Source organism: Piliocolobus tephrosceles, chromosome 10 (genome assembly GCF_002776525.5).
Source record: "Piliocolobus tephrosceles isolate RC106 chromosome 10, ASM277652v3, whole genome shotgun sequence".
Taxonomy (NCBI): domain Eukaryota; kingdom Metazoa; phylum Chordata; class Mammalia; order Primates; family Cercopithecidae; genus Piliocolobus; species Piliocolobus tephrosceles.
Genome location: NC_045443.1, coordinates 30,876,747 through 30,900,824, shown reverse-complemented (window position 1 = coordinate 30,900,824; position 24,078 = coordinate 30,876,747). Strand labels below are relative to the sequence as shown.

The following is a 24,078-nucleotide window of genomic DNA, read 5'->3' as shown; positions in this document are numbered from 1 at the left end:
CACCTGGCTAAGTTTTTGAATTTTTAGTAGAGATGGGGTTTCATCATGTTGACTAGGCTGGTCTTGAACCCATGATCTCAAGTGATTCACCTGCCTTGGTCTCCCAAAGTCCTAGAATTCCAGGTGTAAGCCACTCACTTGGCTGCTCAGTATAGACACTTGGAGCAGAGGTTTTTAATGATAAACTTTATAGTGTTTAAGAGATGCATTATTAAACTTACAGATAGGATTTTTAAGTGTTGGTTTTTAACTCTCACTTTCTCTTTATGGATTAGATTCAAGCTTGTTAACACACACCAACAGATGAGCGGCTGCCAACAGATGGGGAGGACAGCTGTGTGATATTCCATTTAGATGACTAAAATGTTAAATCTCAAAAAAGTCCACAGTATCAGTGCTTGGAGTAAAATTTACTTGCTGTAATTTGAGCTGTAATCATGCCAGTTATTCTGTATGCTTTATTTCTAGAGTAATGCCATCCACTTCTATGATGTCAACTGCCCTGTGTGCACATAAGACTTACAGCTCTCTTAACTCCATCCCTTTATTTCTTCCTCTTCCACTGGCCACAGCTTCCTGCCTCCTCACTCAGCTCATTGATGAGTTGTTCACTGGAAATCTCTAGCCATGTAAACTATAAGCACTTTGCACTTCTAGTTCAACACATCCAAAAGCTAACTCATCTTTCCTCCAAAATCTAGTTATGTTTTCCCTCGTTAATGACTTCCATAGGTCATAAAAGCTTGAAACTTTAAAATTGTTCTTGACTTACCTTAGTTACTTTGTATACCTAACCCACCACAAATTACTGTTGATTCTTCCTGTGAAATGGCTTATATCTTTTGGCCTTCATGCCTACTGTGGATATCCTGTTTTGGACTCCTTCTCTCTCACAGGTATTCACGTACTCATTCAGCCAGTACTGATGGATTGTTTATTATGTGTGAGATGATGTCTCATTCTGCAATTTTCGATAGGGCCTCTCTTCTATGTAAGATGTATTTAAGATGTATAAATGATGTTATTTATTGCACATGTCCCATGGGTTTATCTCATCTAGTCCCCACAACAGTTCTTGGAAGCAGATGAGGAAACAGGCACAGAGAGGGGAGGCATATTTCAAACCATGATAATACAAGACAATATCACTGGTTCAAATTCTACCTGAAACGAGCTGAGGGCATCAATAAGTATAGAAATCCTCTCATTATGCAAAGTGAAAAAAACGATTCAAACAATGAGTCATATGTAAGTTGAACATAAATTATAGTTTAGGGAAAGCCATTTTCAGACAATTGCCAAGAAATCTGAGAGCAAAATCTGAGAGCTCATGGCTTTTTCTGATCTTTCCTATTTTCTTGGCCACCCCTAATTTGATGGCATTGTATTTGAGTAACTTGTCTTCAGTGAGTCTGTCCAAAACATTCAAAGTTTTCATGGGAACATCAGCTCTTTTTAATTATGTACTTTGGGTAAAATTTTTATTTTGATATAATTGTAGATTCACATGAAGTTGTAAGAAATGCTACAGATAGATCCTATGTACCATTTTTCCAGTTTCCTTCAACAGTAACATCTTGTAAAACTATAGTACAACATCACAACTGGGATATGGACATTGATACAGTCAAGCTACAGAACATTTCCATCACCAGAATTCCTCATATTGCCCTTTTATAGTCACACCCACTTCCCCCTTGCCACTATCTCCACTTTAACCCTTAGCAACTATAGATCGTTCTATATTTTTTTAGTTTTAAGAAAGTTATATAAATGGTGTTTGACAAGATGCAACCTTTGGGATTGGCTTCTTTCCCTCAGCATAATTCTCAGAAGATTCGTCAAGGTTGTTGCATGCATCATTCCTTTTTGTTGCTCAGTAGTATCCCATGGTATAGATGTATCATGTTTATTTAACCATTCACGCACTGAAGGATATCTGGATTGTTTCCAGATTTGGGTTATGATGAATAAAGCTGCATATACACTCACAAGGTTTTTTTTTTTTTTATGAGCACAAGTCTTCATTTGTCTAGGACAAGTGCTCTGGAGTGCAATTGCTGGGTCATATGGTAGTTGCATATTCAGTTTTTTAAAGAAACGGCCCAATTGTTTTCAGAATGGCTGTACCACTGTACATGTTACCACCAACATATAAGTGATCCAGTTTCTGTACATCCTCACCAGCATTCGCTGGTGTCACTGTTTTTGATCTCTCCTTTTATGTTATTGGAATAACTGCTTTAAGTCTCTCCCTTCTCCAAACTATCATCTTTAGTGCTATCTGAGTTCAGTTTTAGACATGTGCCTTAAGTGATTTGGGGGATAGATATTGGTAGAAATGTAATAGGCATTTGGATATATTTAGTTTAAGGGAAGAGATAGATCTGATAACCAGTTTTGTAAGCTGTCTTTGTTTAGTTGATGGTTAAAGTTATGTAAGTGGATGAAATGACTGAAGAATGGGTAGACAAGAAAGAGAAGATGGCTGAGGACTGAGTCCTGAGAAGCGTCAAAGAGTTGGGCAATTGAGTAAACAAAGGATTAGGAATGTATTTCTGTAAGAGAAAACAAGAAAAGAGGTAATTTAAAAATAGTACGAAATATGATACCAGATATTAGAGGCTGGGTGTGGTGGCTCACACCTGTAATCCCAACACTTTGGGAGGCTGAGGCTGCCAGATTGCTTGCGCCTAGCAGTTCAAGACCAGTCTGAGCAATGTGGTAAAACCCTGTCTCTACTAAAAATAAAGCTGGGCATGGTGGCATGCGCCTGTAGTCCCAACTATTCTGGAGGCTGAAGTGGGAGAATTACCTGATCCCAGGAAGTCGAAGCTGCAGTGAGCAGTGATCATGCCTCTGCACTACAGCCTAGGCAATGGAAGTGAGACACCCTCCCCTAATCTCTCAATCTGTCTCGGTCTCTGTCTCTGTCTCTCTCTCTCTCTCTCTCTCTCTCTCCATACACACACACACACACACACACACACACACACGAGAGAGAGAGAGAGAGAGAGAGAGAGAGAATTTAAGATGAGAACTAAAAATGTCTCTTGCATTTGGTATGCCCCTAAAGGGGTCAGTGTTCATCTTTGCTTGGCAGTTTTAGCGGGAAATGATGGGGAGAAACCTGGGGATAGGTGGTTGAAGCATAAATAGTAAGCTGACACAGTGAATGAAGACCATTATTTGGAATGAAGAGGAAAAGAATGAGCAATAATTAGCATTACTGAAGATTATTATTTTTTTGTTGGGGGAAATGTTTTTAGGCCAAGGTTGAATCAGTGGAGGGAAAGAGGCTGAAAAGGTAGGAAAAAAACTTACACATTGTCAACAGTGAGCATATTATAATGACTAAAATTTATTTTAGTGAAAAAATGTATTTAAGAGAGGAGAGATTTATGGAACAGGGTCCTGGAGGAGATGGGAGAGAATTGGGTTCAGACTGGAGAGGAGATGAGAGGGGTAAGCAGAGATGAATTTGTTGTTGAGTTGAGCCTGAGGGCTTTGCTCATCTTTGCAGGGTTCGGTGAGAAGGCGTAGGGAGCTTGAGAAGAGTCCTGAGAGTTGAAACGCCACTGAGGGAATGGAAAATGGTGCTGATTAAAGGCAATGAATAGGATGGTTGTGTCTGATTAAAGAACACATATTTGTAGTGATGTCAGTTTGCACAGTGGGTCAAGGCTAGAGTTAAGAAGCTGAATTGGGGGCTTCATAGCAGAAAATGATGTGTAGTGAGTAATGGATAGACTAAGAACTGAAATAGTGATTGAATTGGAAAATAAGCTTAGAATTTCTGAGGAAGAGAGAAATGGAAGAATTGGTTCTAATTATAAAAGAGGATATTGGAGTTAAGATTTTCAGAGGTAAAAAAAAAATTTTAGACAACCATGATGTCCAAGAGAGTGGTTTCGTGAAACAGTGTTTGTTCATAAGACTCTGTAGTGCTAAGGAGTTTCTATTTTATCTTGAAATTGATGAGAAATCAAGGAAGAGACATAGCAATATTAACCTTTCAGAAACTTTCTTTTGATGACAGTGTGAATAATGGATTAAAGAGGGGCAATACTGGAAGCAATTAGACATGTTAAATTCACTGCGAAGCACTTTTGCATCCAACTGAGGGGGAAGCTTTCTAGCCACCAAGTTTTCAGCCACATGTTTTCTACTCTGTCGATTGAACTCAGTTAATTGACCCAATCTATCTTAATTACCTGCTCCAGAAAAGATCATGTCCCCTCAGCTGTGTTTCGCCCACATCATCATCTTTACTAAATATAATTAGAACCCTCGCTTCTGGCTTAACCTCAGGAAAAACTAGCTCCTTAATATTTTCATGCCATTGAAATTGTGGCGCCAGATATGGCCACAGTGGATAGAAACAGTATAACTTTTCTCCTTACCTTTCCCTACATTTTTGAGAAGGTCTGAAAATTTTTCTTTTTTTTCTTTTTTTTTTTTTTTTTGCATGAGCTTTTGTCACTTTATTGTTAACCAATGAATATTATCCAAAATTAGAGATGTAATTGTAACTTAATTGTACAACACAAAATTATGCTAATGGTAAAAGCCTACTGGGATTTACCAAATACTCATTAGTGTATTTTTACATTGACTATATGAACATGTGCTCGCGACTGCTAATGATAAGTTATAATTGGTTTAATCTCTATGAAATCCATATTGCAAATGGTTCTTGTTTAGAAAAATTCACACAGCCTTAAAAATGGATTAAATCCATTTTAATCCTAATCTACAAATAGATCATAAACAGCAAAATATAACTGATAATTTTTCAATACTGTATCAAACTGATGTAGTATGGTAGTGCACATAATTCAAAATGAGGAAAATTAACAAAAATCCAATGAAAGTTCAGGTTTTTATCTATTATGGCAATTGCTTTAAAGTGAACATTTATGTTTCAAAATATGAATAGTAGGGTCCACCATCCATTCCTTTGATGTACACTGCAAGTAGGAACATGGTCTTCCGTAGGATTCTGAAGCACGTGCACAACCATGGTACAACAGTCACTTCAAGGTTAACCAGCTATGTTTTGTCCTACAAAGTTCAAAAAATATATTAAACGCAACCTTTCTTTTTCATAATGTCTGCCCAGATTAATCCTTTTAAAGTCAGCAAAATCAAAAAAACACAAGAGATATTTTCAGACACAACTTGAATCTACTGTGCATGAAAATGTTTAATAAAATGGCAATTTTAATAAATGTAAATTTGACTGTGTAATACCAAATGGAAAGCAGCTGAACCACACAGAGAAAACAAGGCTTTACATATCTCCAAATTTAGCTGTTTTACAATAAACAAAGTATTAGAACATGTGAATATTAGAACCTCCTTCTGACTGGAAAGATTTCTTCAGTAAGATATAACTGAAATTAATATAAACTAAAATTATAATTTCTAAAATAGAATTAACTCTCAGGCATGTAATTTTCAGTTTCCGTGACTTTTATCTTTCTGAAATGGGAGAGGTTCCCTTGTCTCCCTCACAGGGCGTGCATGGGGGGTGTGGCTTGCCTCTTCAGTGCCCCGCTGCTCAGACCTCTAGAGGCACATACAGACGGGAAGGCTGAGGAGCTCCGACCCCTTGGCAGTGTCTAGGGGTGAATGTTTACAGCTCCTGAAGCCCCAGTGGGTGTGTGTTACAGGCTGCTCTTTTAGTTTGTCTAGAGGGAGCTTGTGTTAACCAGCTCTATTAGACCCTCTACCTTGTCGCAAGGACAGCAAGCTTTATGTATCCTGGGTTCTTGCCTTGGTATACCAGAAGAATTGGATCACACGTGGGCCTGGAGAATGAGTGCAAAGTTTTATTGAGTGGAAGTAGCTCTCAGCAGATGAGGGACCCAGAAAGGAAATGGTTTTCCCTGGGCTCTTTTCCGACTGCCGGGGCCAAACTCCGCATCGTTCTGCCCGTGGATGGTCTGCTCTGCCCGTGGATGGTCTCCGGATGTGCCAGCGAGCTCCTCTTCTTCTACCCTTATGCTTCTCTGGACGTCTGGCTGCCTGTGTAACTGCCTGCTAGGGTCTGGGGTTTTCATAGGCACAGGATGGGGGAGTGGCAGGCCAGGGTGGTCTTGGGAAATGCAACATTTGGGCAGGAAGGCAGGAGTGCCAGTCCTCACCTAGGTCGGTGGGGGTGGAAACCTAGCCAGGGACCACACTCTCCTCTACCCAGCACTTCACTTCCCCATCCCTATTATTTAAAGGGACCACGCTCTTCTCTTCCCAGCACTCCCCTCTCATTTCTACACTGTAAATATTTTTTTGTTTATATTTGTCTCATCTATCAGGTTTGTGAGTTCCTTCACATTAACTTGCATGGAATTCATCTTGTTATAATGTGGTACCTAAAAATCCTAGTACTCTGGTTCAAAAATAAATGTTTAACAAATGTTCAGTGAAAGCGAATGAATGAATGATGACTCCCACACACGGAGGAACCCTGCTCACCTGTAAGGTACATGATTTGAAGGTTCCAACAAGTCTGTCTTGAAACAGGCCCAGTTGCGATGCCCATACAGTTCTCGTAATAACAAAAAGTGTCACACCATCCAGATATGCTTAATTTGGAAGCAGCTGTAAGGAGACTCCCGGCCAGCTCAAGTTTCCTCACCCGGGAAGAGGCGGGAGGCTGCTTACCGTACGCAAGGATGGCGGCCGCCTGCCTGAGTTCGGGAGCGCAGGTTCCTCTTCGGGAAAGAAGCCGAGGCCGCTTTCCGTACAGCAGCATGGCGGCCGCCAACGGGAGGCGGTCATAGCATCACGCCAGGGGGAAGAAGCCGCCGTAAAGGAAGCTCTGCTTCCTCTTCTTCCTTCTCCCGCCTCCCACCGGCTGTCGTAAAAGGGTGAATGGAGAGCGAGTTGTGGGGGGGAAAAAGGGAGGACAGGGGGCGCGGAGTCAGAGTGGCGCAGCAAGTGGCCGCAGGTGGCGACAGTGGCGGGGGTTGGGGTGTGAGGTAATCCAGGAGTCGCGGAAGAGGAGGCTGAGAGGGTCAAAATAAAACTAAAGCTGCAGTCCGGCCTACTGGTCCGGGGGCCGCGGAGCCCCCACCCGGGGAGATGGACCTCAACCGGATCATCCAGGCGCTGAAGGGCACCATCGACCCTAAGTTGCGGATTGCAGCCGAGAACGAACTCAACCAGGTGAGGAGAGGGCCTTCGGCGCCCCTCTTCCGCCGAAGCGGCGCCCCTGTCGCCTGGCCGGGCTCCCCCTCCCCGGTGCCCCTCGTCCTCACCCCCACCAGGCTGGGGCTGAAGCCTCACGGCGGGTCCCGCCCTCCGCCCCCACTGCCCCCCGGTCCGGTAGAGCAGGGCTCCCAGGATCTTTGCCGGGCAGCTCGCGCACCTGTTGGCCACAGTTGCACCTTTTCGTGTCGTCTTCCTTCTCCAGTGCAGTTTGTTCAGCCCACTTGGTCCGCAAGAAGCAGTTTTTGCAACCTGTGCTAGTGTTTTCAGGATGTGATTTCTTTTCCTTAAGTGCGCTGACTTGGGGAGCAGGTGGGAATTTTACTTACAATTCAAATCTGAGTTCATCTTTTCTCCAAACCCAGCCCTTTTTAGGTGTTGCTGTGAAGCACTCTGCCCACCGCCGCCTCCTGTCGGGTTGGCAGGACTGTTTTGACACTGATTGGCCGAGTTTTGCGGAGCGCTGGGCAGTGCTGTTGGGAGAGTGCTCTGGGGAGAATAGGCAGTTTTCATGGTGGTACTGCTTTATCTAGGACACATTAAACCAAGATGTGTTTGGAGAAATTTCTCATAAATGCTAAAATGTGTAAGACTTTTCTTTTTTCCTCCATCTTCTGTTCTTCCTGATTAGCCTTGACGTTTTTCCAGCGTTACCCCCACACTTCAAAATTTTAATGACCTCAAATTCTAGCTCATCTCTTCTTCCCTACCGGTACTTGAGAATCATAGACCCCTTACTAAAAAGTAGGAATTAAGAGCTACCCCTGGGATGGAGCAACAGCTGTTTTAGGTTGTGATAACCTGTAAAATGTAAATATTCCAAAATCTGCGGTTCTCAAAGAGTTGCCCAGGACCTGGAGCTTCAGCATCACCTGAGAACTTACAAATTATGCAAATTATGGGGCTTCAGTCCAGACTTAAAGAATCAGAAACTGTGGGGGTGGGGCCAGTTGTATTTTAACTAGCTCCCCCAGGTGATTCTGTGCCTCCGGAAGTGTGACTAAGTGTGACTGTCCTAAGTAAATGTTTCTGTTGGAATTGACTTTAAAAGGCAGCTGCGTGTTGGGAATCTTTGAAAGGGATTATTTTAATAGGTAATCTAGGTGGAGTTTTGAGTAGGTGTGAATGCAGGATTCCCCAGAGATAAAAAGGAGAGTGAAAACACTGCCAATGGAGAGGAGGTTGGGTTGAACTAATGCCCAAAGATGATGTATTGGTGCCTCAAAAAGAAATGGACTGTCACTTAGAATAGCGGGAAGTTAAAGTCAGTACCTGTCCCAGACTTTGCAGAGTAAAAGTACTGTATGTTGGCTGGCGGGAAGAATAGTAATCCAGGGGTTACTTAGGAAGAACAAAACGAGCTGAATTTGCAGTCTACTAGTATGAACAGGGGAGTTGGCCTGTTTATGACCCCCTTCTCACAATGAGGCCAGGTGTTCCTTTGATATCAGGTTACACTTCCCTATCCTTCACCTAACCTTCATTTCTTTCTGATTCATCAGTATATAAGTACAGTTGATGTTATAGAAGTGGAAAAAGTACATGAGAAAGCCGGCAGAACTAGGAAACATTTAAGACCCAGTCCTGTTTTTTCCCATGGTATTTCAGACAAAAGCAGGCACATTCAGGGTGGTGTGCCCATAGACTCTGGACGGTAGTTCAGTCCGAATCCATTCCATCATCACTCTGCCCTGCCCCATAGTGTCCCCACCTCATCACAGACCGTGATTTCCCCAGCAATTTCTAAAGGTAGCTTATTGCTATACCACTCATTCAGCATTTATATTTTACATAAAGCATAGTGAAATGCTTTAAGGGTTTTTGAATCGGCTGTAAGTAGAACAAAATATAATGTCACCTAACCATGTAGTAAAACATGCGTATAATGATGGGTTTTGCATGCTTGTCCTTTGCCACCACTGTAACATCAGACTTTGTTGGATAAATGGGTGGGTAAATCACCATAAGTGGTTACGGTCCACCTCTTTGACTAGTCTAGATCTCCCCTTAGCAGTATGCTCTGCATAGGGAATGGGAGCAGCTTCTGCGGTATACTGATGGATCTGTCAATTGCCGTTTAGAAAAGTAAGCAGCTTCTGCACAACAGCCTATGTTCCAATGGATAAATTCTCATTTGGAGCTGTATATTTTTTTCAGACCAGCATTTTTCTGTTACTAGTGACTAGTTTTCTGACTGCTATGTGTGATATTGTTTCTATGGGAAAATGTATTTTTAGTTTTATCTCAGGATATTAAGCGTGAACCCTATACGTCTTCCTCATTTTCTATAGACCAGAAGTCCTATTAGTGGCAGCATAGAGGAATAGGAATGGGTAGGTACCTTCCTGAAGTAATTCATCCAGAAAAGTGTCATCTTTTAGTAAATTATCCTTCACGTGGCCTCGGTAGGGAAATTAGTTTTCACTTTCATCGCCAAGCTTTGGAATATCTGCTTTCCATGCATGTGTACATGCCATTTGCATTACCTTTTATTAAGATAATTTGTTTATATAATAGCACAGATATATTGTATTGAGTTAATATATTGCAGATATTGGTATAAGAGTTTGTTCCCATGGAGCTGGGGATACAGACAAGTAACTTATATAATTTCAGGTCATAAGTGCTGTAAAGCCCGAGCAAGAGTGTTAGGATGTATAGCCATTCTCTGAAGAATGGCATTGATTAGAGCGTTGGATATTGTGAAGGAATGGGCCAGGCAAAGAACTGAGAGGAACAACTGTTCAGAAAAGGCCCTCAACTTGATGTGCTGGAGGACTCAGAGGGAATAATGGTTCAGAAAAGGCCCTCAACTTGGCATGCTGGAGGACTAGAAAGGTTAATGCAGCAGAGCAGTGAGTCAGAGGATGGGAGGAGACATCAGTTTTTTGCTTTGAGTTCTCATAAATGCAGCATTTAGTTAAGCAAACTGCTTATTTGCAGAAAACTTCACAGATACAAAATATCCTCAGGAAATCATTGAGAAATTAGTCTTACTTATTTTTTAGAAACTTGAAGCCTGAAGAGGCACAAAGAAATTGGGTAACTATTTCTGAGTAAAGTAGTATGAAAATATATCTGATTTTATCCCTGAATGTTTTAGCTGGCCAAGCTAACATAGAATGAATCAATGCTGAAAGAAGACAAAGTTTCTGACATTTTTAAAAATAGCAGACAGTTGCAAAAAGGGGAGTTTCAAAATACGTACAATGGCAACAGTGTTGAAATAAAAGTAGTCTCTGCAATAGGTATATTACTTTCAAATAAGTAGCATTTATTTAGGTGTAAAGGTTATTTTGTATGTGTGGAATAAGATTTTTAAACAACGGAAGTCAGTTTTTTTATGATTAGAATAAACTATATAGATGTTTTAATCTTCGATTCATGACAAGATCTTTCAGTATTTAGAAAGTTATGAACATGAGTTATAATGCATATGTAGAAGGTGAAGGCTGGGTGAATCTGTATTAATTTTGCCTCCTATCAACTGTTGTTGGAACAAATCTGTTTTCTTAAAAACTGCTTTAAAATTCTGATGGTTTCAATTATGGATAAAAAAGAATTTACATGCCACAGATTTGAGATCTGAAGACTACACAGGATGAAAGGAAGAACCATTATCATTCAAAGTTTTTGAAGGATATAGAAAGATTTGGAGAGCACAATGTTCTTGGATGAAAAGGATTAATACTTTAAAAATGCCAGTTGTCTCCACATTAATTTTGTATCAAACATTTACCTTCATAGATGCTATTTTAATTTAAAAAATGAGTAATATGCCCAAACCTAGCTGTGTGTTGAAAGGGATGCCCCCATAGATCCAGGCTCTGAGGAGAGGGGTGGGCTAAACAGACTCTCTGGGTCATTGTCTGGTTTGGCCTCACTGGAATTTGAGTCTTTTCAAATGAATGTCAGTGGACAAAGGCATATGTGGACTCTGGAATGTGACAGGACTGTACTATAGTCCAGGTACTGTAAATCTGGATATAATGTGATCAGAAGGAGTGGATACTCTGCATTTTTTTTGCTTTGGAGCAGATCAAAGTAGAGCACACCTGTGGGGTGAAGTGACTCAGGCCACAGGGCAGAGCAGGAACTTCATCCCCACAGACTCACTTAGGCATTAAGTTTAAAAGATAGTACAGCAGTAGAGGGCAGCTGGTGATGACGGAGCGCTCAACACCGTCTCGTGAGTCACACTGTTCCAATCTGGACTGGCTTCTCTCCATTGCTCATGCTCAACTATGTAACATTATCTACTCTGTTTTGCTCTATTAGGTCTCCTATTTCCTGTAGCCTTTGTTTTTTTGTTTTCTGTTTGTCAAAAATACCATAAACAAAATTGAAGCACAAATGATCTAGGAAGAAATGCTTGCCATGTATAGGTCAAATAAAAGATTGAGATTTTAAATTCATAAATAACTCTTAGCATTTCTTAAGAATAAAGCAAATACTCCATTTACAAAAGGATAAAGGGAGTAAGGAATTTGTAGAAAAAACAGCCAACAGAGAGGGAAACGTCTAACTTCCTTAGTAATAGAGAAAATGCAATTGAGAACATTAATAAAACAGTAAAGTTTCAAAGGAATGATGATACCTGTGTTAGATGGATGGACACTATCATATGCTGCTGTTGGGAGCGTAAATTGGTATACTGCTTCTGGAGACCATTCTGACAGTGTGTTAAAAAAAATCATAAAAATGTTCATATTCTTTTATTCATCAGTTTCTACTCAGGAAAATTTTTTGACTTGAAGTATTTTAGTAATCTTCATTTTGCCTTGAAGGGTTTGTCTCAGTTTAAAAGTTTTTCTTCTATTTGGACAGTAATGTATTCAGTAACCGGTGCTAACTTATAAGCTACTCACTTATATTGCCCTATTTTATAAAACATTTCTTTGTAATTTCAGTCCTACAAGATTATCAATTTTGCCCCCAGTTTACTTCGGATTATAGTCTCTGACCATGTGGAATTCCCAGTACGACAGGCAGGTGAGTTGGTTTTTTATCCTTTATAAATTTATTTATAGGTGACAGTAGAATGAGAGTTTTATTTTATTTTTAAATATCTGTAATTTATTGAAATATTCGGAAGCACTCATGAAGGATTTCTAGTGACTTAAAAACTTACTTTCTTTTCCCTCAGAAATTTAGAGGTAGATACTGAGCTTTCAAATATCCTCTAGCTCTTTTTTTTCCTCCTCTCCCTTCCACCCACCAATTCCTTGCCTCTGTAACTTTGCCCTTATTTTTGTTAGCTTTCTCAATTTTAATAGCTAATCTTCCTAATGTTTTATGATTTCTGGTAGCCTAGCCTCTGGGCCCATAGATTAAGACCATGAATTCATATATGTGAATTCAAGCTCTGTTATGTGGCAAATTTTGGAGGTAATGTGTTGCCCAGATGTTCCTAACCCAGGTGACTGCCGAGCAGGACTGTTTTAAACATGAAACTTACTTTTAAGTCTGTGGGATCTTACGGTGTTTCATGATGCTGTATATGTTCTTTTGTCTTGTTTTTTTATGGACTGGTCATTAGCGCCCAGAAGGTTAAAAATTAGAGCCTTAGAGTATCATGAATTTTCAGAAGATAATAATCAAAAGCTAAACAAGGTAAACGACAATAGCTAATTAAAAATATTTAAAAAGACTTGTTATGTAAGTGACATATACGCATAAGTAATTTGGACAATTTAGAAGAATACAAAGAAGGAAGTAAAATTACCCAGCATTCATCACTCAGAAATGGCCATCCCCACTCAAAAATGACCACCATCACTACTCAGAAATGACCATCATTAACGTTAGGTGAACATTAGCCTTTTTCCATGTGTTCAGGTAGAAGGATCAATGAACAGTTCTATAGAAATGGGGTCATAATCTACATGCTGATGAAAGTATTTAATTTTATTTGAACATAGAATAAAAAGATAAATATTAAGCTTTGGGAAGATCTGTAACACTATATATGATTTCCTAAAAGATCCCTTTGTGGTTAAGATAAAAAAGAAAATCCTATGGAAAAACACTGATGTTGGAATTATTTTTTGCTTTTATAAGGTTTACAAGACTTCTGTGTAAATTTTTGAAACCATAATTTGCACTTGTTTCATCTTTGTTTTATAAAATAGGGCTGTTCTGAAACAACATTTTGTTCAATGGAACCTATTTTAAAAACCTAAGTGTTTATAGGGCCATTGTAAAATTCCTATGAAGCATTTAAGAAATAACATTTTAAAAGATCTTAAAACAAGTTATTACATTAATGCCTTCCTTTAATGACATGGAAACATTAGAAAAACATAGTTTATACCTTACATTGTTCTTCATACACCCAAAGATGACTGCCATCAGCTTTGATGCATGGTTCTCCAATTCTTTTGTTTATATTACACATGCTATTTTACAGTTTCCTTTTTTTCATTTAACCAGGTACCCTTGAAGATTGCTCCAAGTCAGTGCATATACATACTTCATTCTTTATAACAGCTGTGCAGTTTTTCTTTATATAAGAATTACCATGGTTTACTTAAACAATTTGGTATTGATGGACATTTTGCTTATTGTCGTTCTTTTTTCATTGTTGATAGAAGCAATGCTAAATGAGTGTCATTGGATGTGTATTTAGGTACTTGTGGGGGTATTTTTATAGAATAAATTATAAAAAGGGGGAAATGCTAGGCTAATGGATATTTATGACATTTAGAATTTAGAATCTTCTCACTAAGTTGCTTTTGCTTACATTTTCTACCAGCAGTGCATTAGAATGCTAGATTTCCCAAATCCTCACCAATTCTGTACAACTTAATGAAGTTTTGATGTAAAATGTAAACAGCATTGAAAGGCATTTTTTCTTCATAATTTGTTTTTTTGTGATTTAGATTTCAAATCTGTTAACTACCTTATAAAGTTTATCTTGGTGATTATTTCCTAACTTATTAGGGCAACCTTCTTAGGGCAGCCATTTTTGTCATAGAATCTGAAATACATTTAAAAATTCTACATTATAACCTAAATTTAAGTAGTATTTATAAATTTTCTGCTCTGTTTAATCTATTATTAAAATATAAGGATGCTTCAAGACACCCAGACACATAATTTATCATCTTTAGCATGACACTTAAAAAAGAATGCTATGATTTTTGCTTTAAAAGAAAGCCTGTATAAAGCTGTAAAAAAAAATTATGCTAATGTTAAGTGGAAATACATCTGCAAAATACTTTTTCTCTTTTGTTTGTGGCAATGTAAAGTGTTCTTGCTACCATCAAGCGTGCTCACTGGTGAATGTCCTTTCTTATCTTACTGTGAGTTTTCAAGAAACAGGAAAAAATTCAGTATTTTGATGTTGCCAAGCAAAACAAAAAAATTTGAACGTTTGGTCTGCTGCTTTTCTTTTGAGGTGTTGATAAGCATAATAGCATTATTAATATTATGTTCAGTGAAGGAAGCCTATCTTAAATTTAGGATAGTTATGATCTGGAATGTCAAGTCACTTTTGTTTCTAATTTTTTACTCCTTACCTCTGAAGAGAAGAGACTCTTTAGTAAAATTTCTCTAATATATGTAAATTTAGGCTCAGAAATATACTTTCTTCAGTGCATTTTGGACTTGCTATGAGAAGCAGAGAGTAGTTTGGATTTAAAAGTGGTGGTTGAGAGGTATTAGACCTGAAGAGGTCATCAGTGGTGACAGATGTGGGGCTGTCATTTAAAAAAATAGCATGGTTTTTGATTTCTATGTTTGCCTGCTTCTTGTTCTTTCTTTTTGTTTGTGTTTCCAAAGGATGGACAGGGAGAAGATACAGCAATTCATTCTGTGGTTATTTGTTCAGAGGTTATTTGTTAAGATTGACCTCAGCATTATAGAGTGCAGAACCTAGAAATAAACAGAAAGATGCCTCTGATCAGTCCAGAAGCACTTTAAGAAACTTTTATTAACATTCATGCATTTTATTTGTAGAAAGCTTTGTAGTTTGTACTCAGAATCTATTTAATATTATTTTGATATAATTGACCCATTTGCTGTCTAATCTAGCCTTTCACAGAATAATAAGGGAGAGAAGGGCTACAAAATTACAATGAAAAACAGCAAGACTTAGAAACATCAGCTTAAAAGCATGACATTCTGCCCACTGAGATAACAGTACTTTCTTCACTTTGAGGTTATGAAACCCAATTGACCTCTGTTGTTGTGTTTCTGGGTCCAGAGCTTAAGTGATGATTCATTGTGCTGAAGGAGAAAAGTGTGTTTGTGTTTTAGAAAGTTAATTTCAACTTATGATGCTTAAAATGGTGAGTGGATTTTGTAGGAAAACTATCTTGGAGCAGCCATTTTTTATCATAGAATCTGAAATACATTTGTAAAATTCTGTATTACAGCTATCCTAAATTTAAGTGCCATTTGTAAATTTTCTTCTCTATTTAATCTATTATTAAAATACAAGGATGCTCCTTGTATTTTAAGTAAGTTTAATATTTCCTTTATGAATTGGATTAAGATGATATTAGTCCTTTGTTTCTCAGTTCTGGCAAATGGTTTGTTGTTACATACTTGAATTAAATGATTAAAGGGAGGTTTTTAGATTATTGATTGATATGGTAACAGTTATCTTTGGTATTTTTCCTTTATCCTTAGTAATCCATAATTATCCATAATAGTAATTTAAATTTTCTTTTTAATATATTTTCAATTTTATTTTACCTAATTGTACATTTATTTAGGCATATACAAATTAGTCAGTGTGCTTTTTTTAAAGCCTATCTTGTTTGATGCACCATAATTTTTAAATTAAAACTTTTCAGCTATAAAATTAATATTAATAGTATTTAATGACTGAATCATAAATAAGCCCATGATTTTACCATGTCTGTATCTTTACTGTCTAAAGATTGCTTTTTGTTTTCAAGACTAGTTCTGTAGGGATCAAAATGATTTTGTGAATAATATAGTTGATTTTTCTTTTTGCAAAGATTAATCCTGTGAAATCAGGCTGGGTGTTCATGCCTGTAATCCCAGCACTTGGGGAGGCTAAGGTGGGTGGATCACTTGAGCCCAGGAGTTCAAGACCAGCCTGGGCAGTATGACAAAACCCTGTCTCTACAAAAATACAAAAAATTAACTGGCATGGTGGTGCACGCCTGTATTCCCAACTACTTGGGGGACTGAGGTGGGAGGATCACCTAAGCCCTGGAAGTGGAAACTACAGTGAGCTGTGATTGTGTCTCTGTACTCCAGCCTGGGCGATAGAGTGAGACCCTGTCTCAAAAAAAACCCCCAAATCCTGTGAAATCAGTTTGAACTGCCGACACGTTGGTTCATATCCTTAGATCATTCATTCATTATTTTTTGAATAGTCTATACATTTTTATTGAATAGGTATTATTTGCCAGTCACTATTACATAATATAATGACTATACCCGATAAAACATGGTACTTAGTCTAGAGCCTGTGTGGTCTGAATTAAAAACAAGTAAGGGAAGAGAGAAAACCCTAACACACATCCCGCTTTATGTAATTTTTGTTTTTACCCAAATAAATTGAAATCATAGATGGAACAGTTTTTCAGAACTTTAGCTACTCAAAACTAATGAAAGAGGAGCTTACAGGATGTCAAGTTCATAATTTCACTAAATTTCTTTTATGTTTTAGTTAATGTAGAACGTATTGGTGTATTCTTCATGGTATAGTGCTTTTACTACCCAATTTAGCTTTTTTTTTTTTTCTGATGGAGTCTTGCTCTGTTGCCCTGGCTGCAGTGCTGTGGCATGATCTCGGCTCACTGCAACCTCCGCCTCCTGGGTTCAAGCAGTTTGCCGGAATTACAGGTACCTGCCACCATGCTTGGCTAATTTTTCTATTTTTACTAGAGACAGGGTTTCACCATGTTGGCCAGGATGGTCTCGAACTCCTGACCTCAGGTGATCCACCCGCCTCGGCCTCCCAAAGGGCTGGGATTACAGATGTGAGCCACTAAACCGGGTCACCAATATAGCTTTATGTTAAAAGTTGGGTGAGGAAAGAGTTGGGTGGGGAAAGAAGAGAAGCTTAAGGGAAGAAAGTTATGCTGCTTTCCAAATCATGTATCTTTATTCTTTACACATACACACACACACACACACACACACGCGACATTATAAGTATTTACTTACATTCACTGTTCAACTGGGATGGTTAGAAAGCTTCACATTCTGGCCAGGTGCACTGGCTTCTGAGGTCAGGCTCCTGAGGTCAGGAGTTTGAGACCAGCCTGGCCAATATGGTGAAACCTTGTCTAACTAAAAATACAAAAATTAGCTGGGTGTGGTGGCACACGCCTGTAATCCCAGGTACTTGGGAGGCTGAGGCAGGATAATCATTTGAACCCGGGAGGCAGAGGTTGCAATGAGCCAAGATCTTGCCACTGCACTACAGCCTAGATCACACAGCAAGACTCCGTCTCAAAAAAAAAAAAAAAAAAAAAAAAAGAAAAGAAAAGAAAAGAAAAGAAAGCTTCACATTCCTTCTTAAAATGCTGTAGCAATGTCAGCCTGTTTCTTTCAGAAGGCTTTTGTTAAAAGTTGAAAACAATTAAAAAGAATAGAACAAAATCAGATTATGTATTTTGATACATGAGAACATATAAAAATTTCTTGAGTTTTCCAAAAATTTTTGAAGGCTGATGTTCATTTCCCTATTATATTTACAAGTAGTAAATATTTCAAAAAGGTTGGAGGAAAATTACCAATACTATAAAAAGCAGAAATACTCCAAAATGCTAGTGTTTGATAGTAGCCAGTGGGAAAACAAAAAACCAAAAAAGCCACCTTCATGAAGGAAAGTAGAACTTTACCTGTTGTCACCTCAGAATTAGGCATTGCAAAAAGTATGATTTTATGATCTCATAGTATGTTTACTATGCATGATTTCTAGATAATTTTCCTGTCCTGTAAGCTCTGGATCTTGACTTAATGAAATATTTTCTGCTTAGACTAGCTGAAGTGAAACCTTTAAATTCTTATCCACTTGCCCTTCCTGATTTCGCTGTTTATACCTGGAAGAGTATCCATTTTTGCTGGGTTTCATGTTTAACATTGAAGGGTTTGGACTTTCATGCTCTATAAGGCTGAATTAAAGCCATCCTTTTTGGTACTGCTACATTAGCATTTTTTCTCAAACTCAGCTGCCATTTACCTGAAGAACATGGTGACACAATACTGGCCAGATCGAGAACCTCCACCAGGAGAAGCAATATTTCCATTCAACATTCACGAAAACGATCGCCAGCAAATACGTGATAACATTGTGGAAGGAATAATTCGGTCTCCAGATTTAGTGAGGTATGTGGTGCTATTTCTTTAGGATTACTAGAAAGCATGAAATGCTTAGATCTGAGGGTAGGTGCTGTTGGATCTAATCCTCAGACTCATGTTTCTTTTTCTAAAGAGGTAAAGTAATAAAGTGGGACACTCAAAGAATATTATTTTACTTAGTGGTCTTTGCATTTGTAATTCTTTGCCTCAAGATATTTTGGAAAACATTTTGTTGCCATATGTTGCCACAAAAAGAGGTAAGATTAAAAAAAAAATCATACTTAACCAAAACAATTGTGTAAATCTTGCTGCTTACATGACCTTTATTCTTAGTAATGATCTCTTGACTTTTTTTACTACCTGCTTTTCTTTTCTTTGATACAGAGAGATTGATTCTGGGAAATTTTACCTACCACCCATCTTAATCTTTCTCTGTATTTTTATTCACATTTATGAATTGAGCATGTTTTCCTTCAGAGAAGACAGGATAGAGTAGGTATTAACTAGAACAATTGTCTCCAGTTTTTGAAAAATCATAGATTAGATGCCGTAGAGCAATAGTGTCCCTCAGAACTTTCTGCAGTGACAGTGTTCTGTGTCAGTGCTGTCTAATATTAGCCACATGGCATCAATGACTGTTGAGCACTTGAAATGTTGCTGGTGTAACTGAGGAACGGAATTTTAAATTCCATTTACTTATGATTCATTTAAAGTGTGCATATGTAACTAGCAGCTGCTCTATTGGACAGAGCAGCTGTATAGTTAAAAATTTTGCAGTCTTAAAATAGGAGAAACAAATTCTTTTCAACATACGAGATAGTAATTAGGTATCTTTTGAAAATGCAGGGACAAGTAGGTGAAAACAGTGGTAGAGGAATGAAAGTTTTTAATGTCAAGAGGTTGAACATAACGTTAACTCTGAGTATCTAATAGCCATCATGACATAAGCAGTGGAAAAGGAAGAAAGTATGACGGGTAACAGGAAGGAGAATAAGCATTGAATCCTTAGAGCAATTAATTTGTTAAGAGGAGAAAATAGGTGTACTGGTTAAAAATAAATCACTGTTATTCTCATTGGTTGCCCAAATGCCAGTCATGGGACTGATACCCCTGTGGTACCATCATGTATCCATTTATTTTCAAAATCTTACATTTTCAGAAGTCCCTTAATCTTTGAGTGGCTCTACACAGTAATGCATGAAGGATGGCCTTTCATAACCATCCTTTGTTTGGAATGAGAAAGGACTGGGAGGATCAACCTGAAAATGAGATTTAAAAAAATGAAAAGCTTCAGTTTTATTGTATACAAATATGACATTTATTGTTTAAAGGAGCAGCTACTACTGGCACTAGAGGAGATTTTTATCTTTATTATGGGACAGTTCTCTGTGGCTTTGCCCCTTTTATGTCCTTAAGGCTTAACTATAATCATTGTTGAAAGTTCTTCCGCCTATTCTCAAAGTTTAGGAGTATTACAAAGGGATTTTTCAAATAGATTTGATAATGTGAAGAAAAGGCATCATTTTGTTTAATTTTACCAGTTTAAGTGAATCTGAGTTACTGGTTGTTCAACTGAAAATGCTTTCTTTTTTTTAGTTGCATTGTGGAATCCTAATTTTGCCAGATTTGTTTCTTAACTATTTGAAAATGTCATGTAAGGTCATATTTGGTGCTAACATTGAATTGATAGTTTGTAGAAAAGAAATTTTTGCCCCTGTTTTCTTTTCAGTTTCAGTTAAAGTGGAAATCTCATTGAAGAAATGATTGATTACTGATCTGTGTTGAGGAAATGATTGATTACTGATCTGTGTTATCAGATAACATATTTTAGCATTTAACTTTGTGGTTTTATTAAAGGAATATTTTCTTCCTCTGTTTTATGTATCTTCTGTTGGCTTTTTCATTTATTTCTTTGAAAGTAGCTCTTAGGTCTCCTCTTCAGGAATTGCCTCGCTAATACATGTTTCTTTCTTATACTCGGGATACGCAAATTAGTATCTCAGACTGCTTTGGATAGATTCAACATACGGTGTTGGGTTTTAACTGATAAAGGATGAGTTCAAGGTTTTGGCCCATAGAGAAGCTTCCACAATTACATAGGCCTTCTTTGTACTTACTTGTACCATCTTTAGACTAAGTTTGTCTGTTTGAAGTGTTATTTTCTTCCCCATGTAGGATTTGGTAACCAAAATATGAGATATAATAAGCTGGGAAATTTTACAGAGCGGAGGTAGATTCTTTGGAGTTTTTTGAAAATTTTAAACTAAGAATTTTTTTGAACTGTATTTAGGATAAGATAGTTTGAAAGGTTTCATTCAGTTTAGGAACTCACCCATTCTGTTTATTTTCAGCAAGTTGAGCCACTGAGGATTTTTTTTAGATATGTCTTTTCCCCTATCCCACGTATATAATTATATAATACAGGTAAATAGGAGATAACAAACTTTTATGTAAAATATTAGAAGGCTTTGAAACATAGTATTTTCTATGTATAATCTAAGTTATAGTGTTTTCTTAGTATAATCTAAGTTATAACTACTTAGATTTTGGACTTTTCTTCCCTACCTTGTAGAGTCCAGTTAACAATGTGTCTCCGTGCCATCATAAAACATGATTTTCCTGGTCACTGGCCAGCAGTGGTCGACAAGATAGACTATTACTTGCAATCACAGAGCAGTGGAAGCTGGCTTGGCAGTTTATTATGTCTGTATCAACTGGTGAAGACATATGAGTAAGTTGGTTTCCATTGGCTGAAGAAAGCAGCCTTGTGTAACTTACAAATAATTAAGTTGCATAGAGTGGTCTGTTGTGGCTGTTCTGCACAGGTTATCAGATTAGTCTGGGAAATGTTGGGTTAAACATGCTTAAATGTGTTTATTTGCTGCAGTTATTGAAAGAAACTTTAATGTGCTGATGGATATTGCTAACCTCTGAGACAGTGATATAATATGAAGCACTTCAAAAACTTGTTAGTTGCACAGGACCATTTATTAACAGCTTCCTTGGAAACTCTGATACAGAGATACCTTAATATTTGTCTTCTAGGGAGTATATTAAATAAACCAAAATGTGTACTTTTTTGGATGCAAGATAGAAAATGTTAACGTTTCTTTGCTAATGACATTCTTTTCCATAAAAGCAGTTTGGGTAGGTGGAGGACTAATATCACACTTAATAGTATTGCTTTCTGGTTTCTAGGAAGATTGCTACATGTGCATATAAAGTCCTGTAGTTCTCCTTTTAAACTGGTTAGTTCCTACTCTACTTACGGAATTTTTAGAAAATATTTCAGATTTATAGCAATTAAAGCAATCTAAGAGCAACTAAATTTTAAACCCTTTTAACTGCTCAATTTAGGGTAATATAAGAAAAAAAATTTTCCCCCATATTTGTTACATAGTTTGTCTATTTAAAATAGCATAGCAACTTGTATTTTATAGTATGGATTTTGGCTTCATGAAAATTAATTTAAATACTAGAAACATTCACGTAGGAAAAATGCAAAATAGTCTCGAATTGCTTTAAACTAGTCTAAACTGTGCCTAAAACAGGATGTGTTATTTTAAATTTCTTTTCAACTTAATTCTAGCAATTCACACAGAAACTGTAAGCCAATGTTAATGATTTTGTTAGTTTTATGTATTTCAAAATATTTTCTAATTTATTATTGATAGTTCTTTGGGTGGGAAAAATTACTTTTCTGTTTTTGTCTTTGCTCATGTAGATATAAGAAAGCAGAAGAGAGAGAACCTCTTATAATAGCAATGCAGATATTCCTGCCTCGTATTCAGCAACAAATCATGCAGCTCCTTCCTGATTCCTCCTATTATTCTGTATTACTGCAGAAACAAATTCTGAAAATCTTTTATGCACTTGTTCAGGTAGGTTTCTATTGCAGAAAACAAATATGGAGTCCTGTATTTCTGCCTGACACATGGAAAGTGCTCAGTAAGTATCACTTATTATTAAAAATTATTATATATTCTCCCATATATTTCTTTAAAAAATGCTTTTGAGAAACAGGTTCACAGAAATTAATTGCCCAAGATCATCTCAATGGCAGATCTGCCCCTGTGTGCATTTCACTCTAGTGTCTGAAATCATGGGTAAAGCACAACCAGGGTAGGTAAACCTACCTGCTCTAAAACCTGATTACTCGACTTATCTGTTCTATAGCATTCCTGCCTGTAGATTAGTTATGAGAGAAGAAGAAGGTAAAAAGGTAAAGAAGAAGAGAGTCCCTCTTCTATTGGGAAATCATATTGATGGTAGTTTCTTTGCATTTGACTCAAAGCTAACAGAAGATTTAAGGCTCATTTTCCTTGGTTTAAAATACTGCCTAAAAAAAAAAAAATCTGAATGCTATAAGGGATACCAACATGGGAATCCAGAAAGATGGAATATGTTTGAAATATAAAAATATTTAACATCAAATCCTTGAAAGGCTTGGGTAAATTATTTAGGTCTGATTGGAGGAAGAATAATTGTTTTCAGTCTTAACTGTTTGATGAATGAATTAAACTCTGTTACATGCTTTCTAGTTGAATTTGTCATGAGAAGAGGATGGTTTTGTTGAGCTCAAACACCAAGATAGTTTGGATCCGTCTTTGGCTTTTTATTGACTTAGATACTTAAACTGTTTCAGAATATTTTACTTTTTATTCATTCATTCATTCATTCATTCATTCATTCATTCATTCATTCATTCATTTGAGACGGAGTCTGGCTCTGTCGCCCAGGCTGGAGTGCAGTGGCCTGATCTCGGCTCACCGCAAGCTCCGCCCCCCCGGGTTCACGCCATTCTCCTGTCTCAGCCTCCCAAGTAGCTGGGACTACAGGTGCCTGCCAGCACGCCCGGCTCTTTTTTTGTATTTTTAGTAGACACCGGGTTTCACCATGTTAGCCAGCATGGTCGCCATCTCCTGACCTCGTGATCTGCCCGCCTCGGCCTTCCAAAGTGCTGGGATTACAGGCGTGATCCACCGCGCCCGCCCCAGAATATTTTACTTTAATACAGGTTTATATTGTTATTAAAGCCTCATCTTTTAAACTTTTAATAGGGGTAGTCTGGGGCAGATTTTTTTTTTTTCCACCAGAGCAGACTTTTTGCAGGGAAAGAGAAGGGGGAAGGAGTCAAATATGCGAGGAGAAGAAACTAGAATACCGGGAAAATATGTTCTCACTTGTTTTGAAATAATATTCAGAGGCCAGACTTCCCTTTTTTATTGGGAGAAACAGCTAGAAATTGGGAAGTAAGACAAAGGCTGATGAAATAATTTTTCTAAAGCCTCTACCTCTAATTGGTTTGCTAAGAGGACAGAATCTACATATTTTTCTCAGTCTATACTTGTTAAAAACCTGAAAAACCTCAATATTTTTAACCATTTTGGTAATCTATTATGTACTAATACATTAATATTCTCCTCTGGGAAATAGAAATTTAGAAGGCATTAGAAGCCACTATTATAATGTTGACATAAGTAAAAAGCGATAATACGAGAAGGGGCAGACAATTTTGTTTTTAAAAGTATGAGCAGCCGGGTGTGGTGGCTCAGGTCTGTAATCCCAGCACTTTGG

The 24,078-nt window shown here is 37.7% G+C and overlaps 2 protein-coding genes across 5 annotated transcripts in view; one reads left to right on the top strand and one right to left on the bottom strand.

The window, feature by feature from the left end:
• Nucleotides 1-4,469: 4,469 nt before the first annotated feature.
• Nucleotides 4,470-7,634, bottom strand: LOC111540651. 3 transcript variants are annotated; one of them, XM_031936293.1, is made up of 4 exons: nt 7,373-7,634; nt 6,667-6,859; nt 6,478-6,550; nt 4,470-6,052 (listed from the first exon to the last, which is right to left on the bottom strand). In XM_031936293.1, the coding sequence occupies exons 2-4, from the start codon at nt 6,781-6,783 to the stop codon at nt 5,835-5,837; spliced, it is 408 nt and encodes a 135-aa protein (XP_031792153.1). In that variant the 5' UTR covers nt 6,784-6,859; nt 7,373-7,634; the 3' UTR covers nt 4,470-5,834. The 3 variants fall into 3 exon arrangements, with proteins under 3 accessions (XP_031792153.1, XP_031792154.1, XP_031792152.1); XM_031936294.1 differs by having other exon boundaries at nt 4,470-6,030; XM_031936292.1 differs by having other exon boundaries at nt 6,478-6,859.
• The window catches only part of IPO8 (importin 8), a 66,976-nt gene continuing 49,638 nt past the window's right edge, over nt 6,741-24,078 (top strand). For both annotated transcript variants that reach the window (XM_023209002.2, XM_023209001.1), the window contains exons 1-5: nt 6,741-7,170; nt 12,123-12,204; nt 18,372-18,528; nt 21,074-21,232; nt 22,226-22,382. In XM_023209002.2, coding sequence (XP_023064770.1) covers nt 7,087-7,170; nt 12,123-12,204; nt 18,372-18,528; nt 21,074-21,232; nt 22,226-22,382 — 639 coding nt within the window. In that variant the 5' untranslated portion in view covers nt 6,741-7,086. The remainder of the gene's footprint in view (nt 7,171-12,122; nt 12,205-18,371; nt 18,529-21,073; nt 21,233-22,225; nt 22,383-24,078) is intronic.

Coding starts and splice junctions, on each gene's coding strand:
- LOC111540651 (XM_031936292.1), bottom strand. CDS start 6,757: ATGCTGCTGTACGGAAAGCGGCCTCGGCTTCTTTCCCGAAGAGGAACC. Junction 6,053..6,477: donor TCAAATCATGTACCTTACAG/GTGAGCAGGGTT, acceptor TGAAAACCCCAG/ACCCTAGCAGGCAGTTACAC.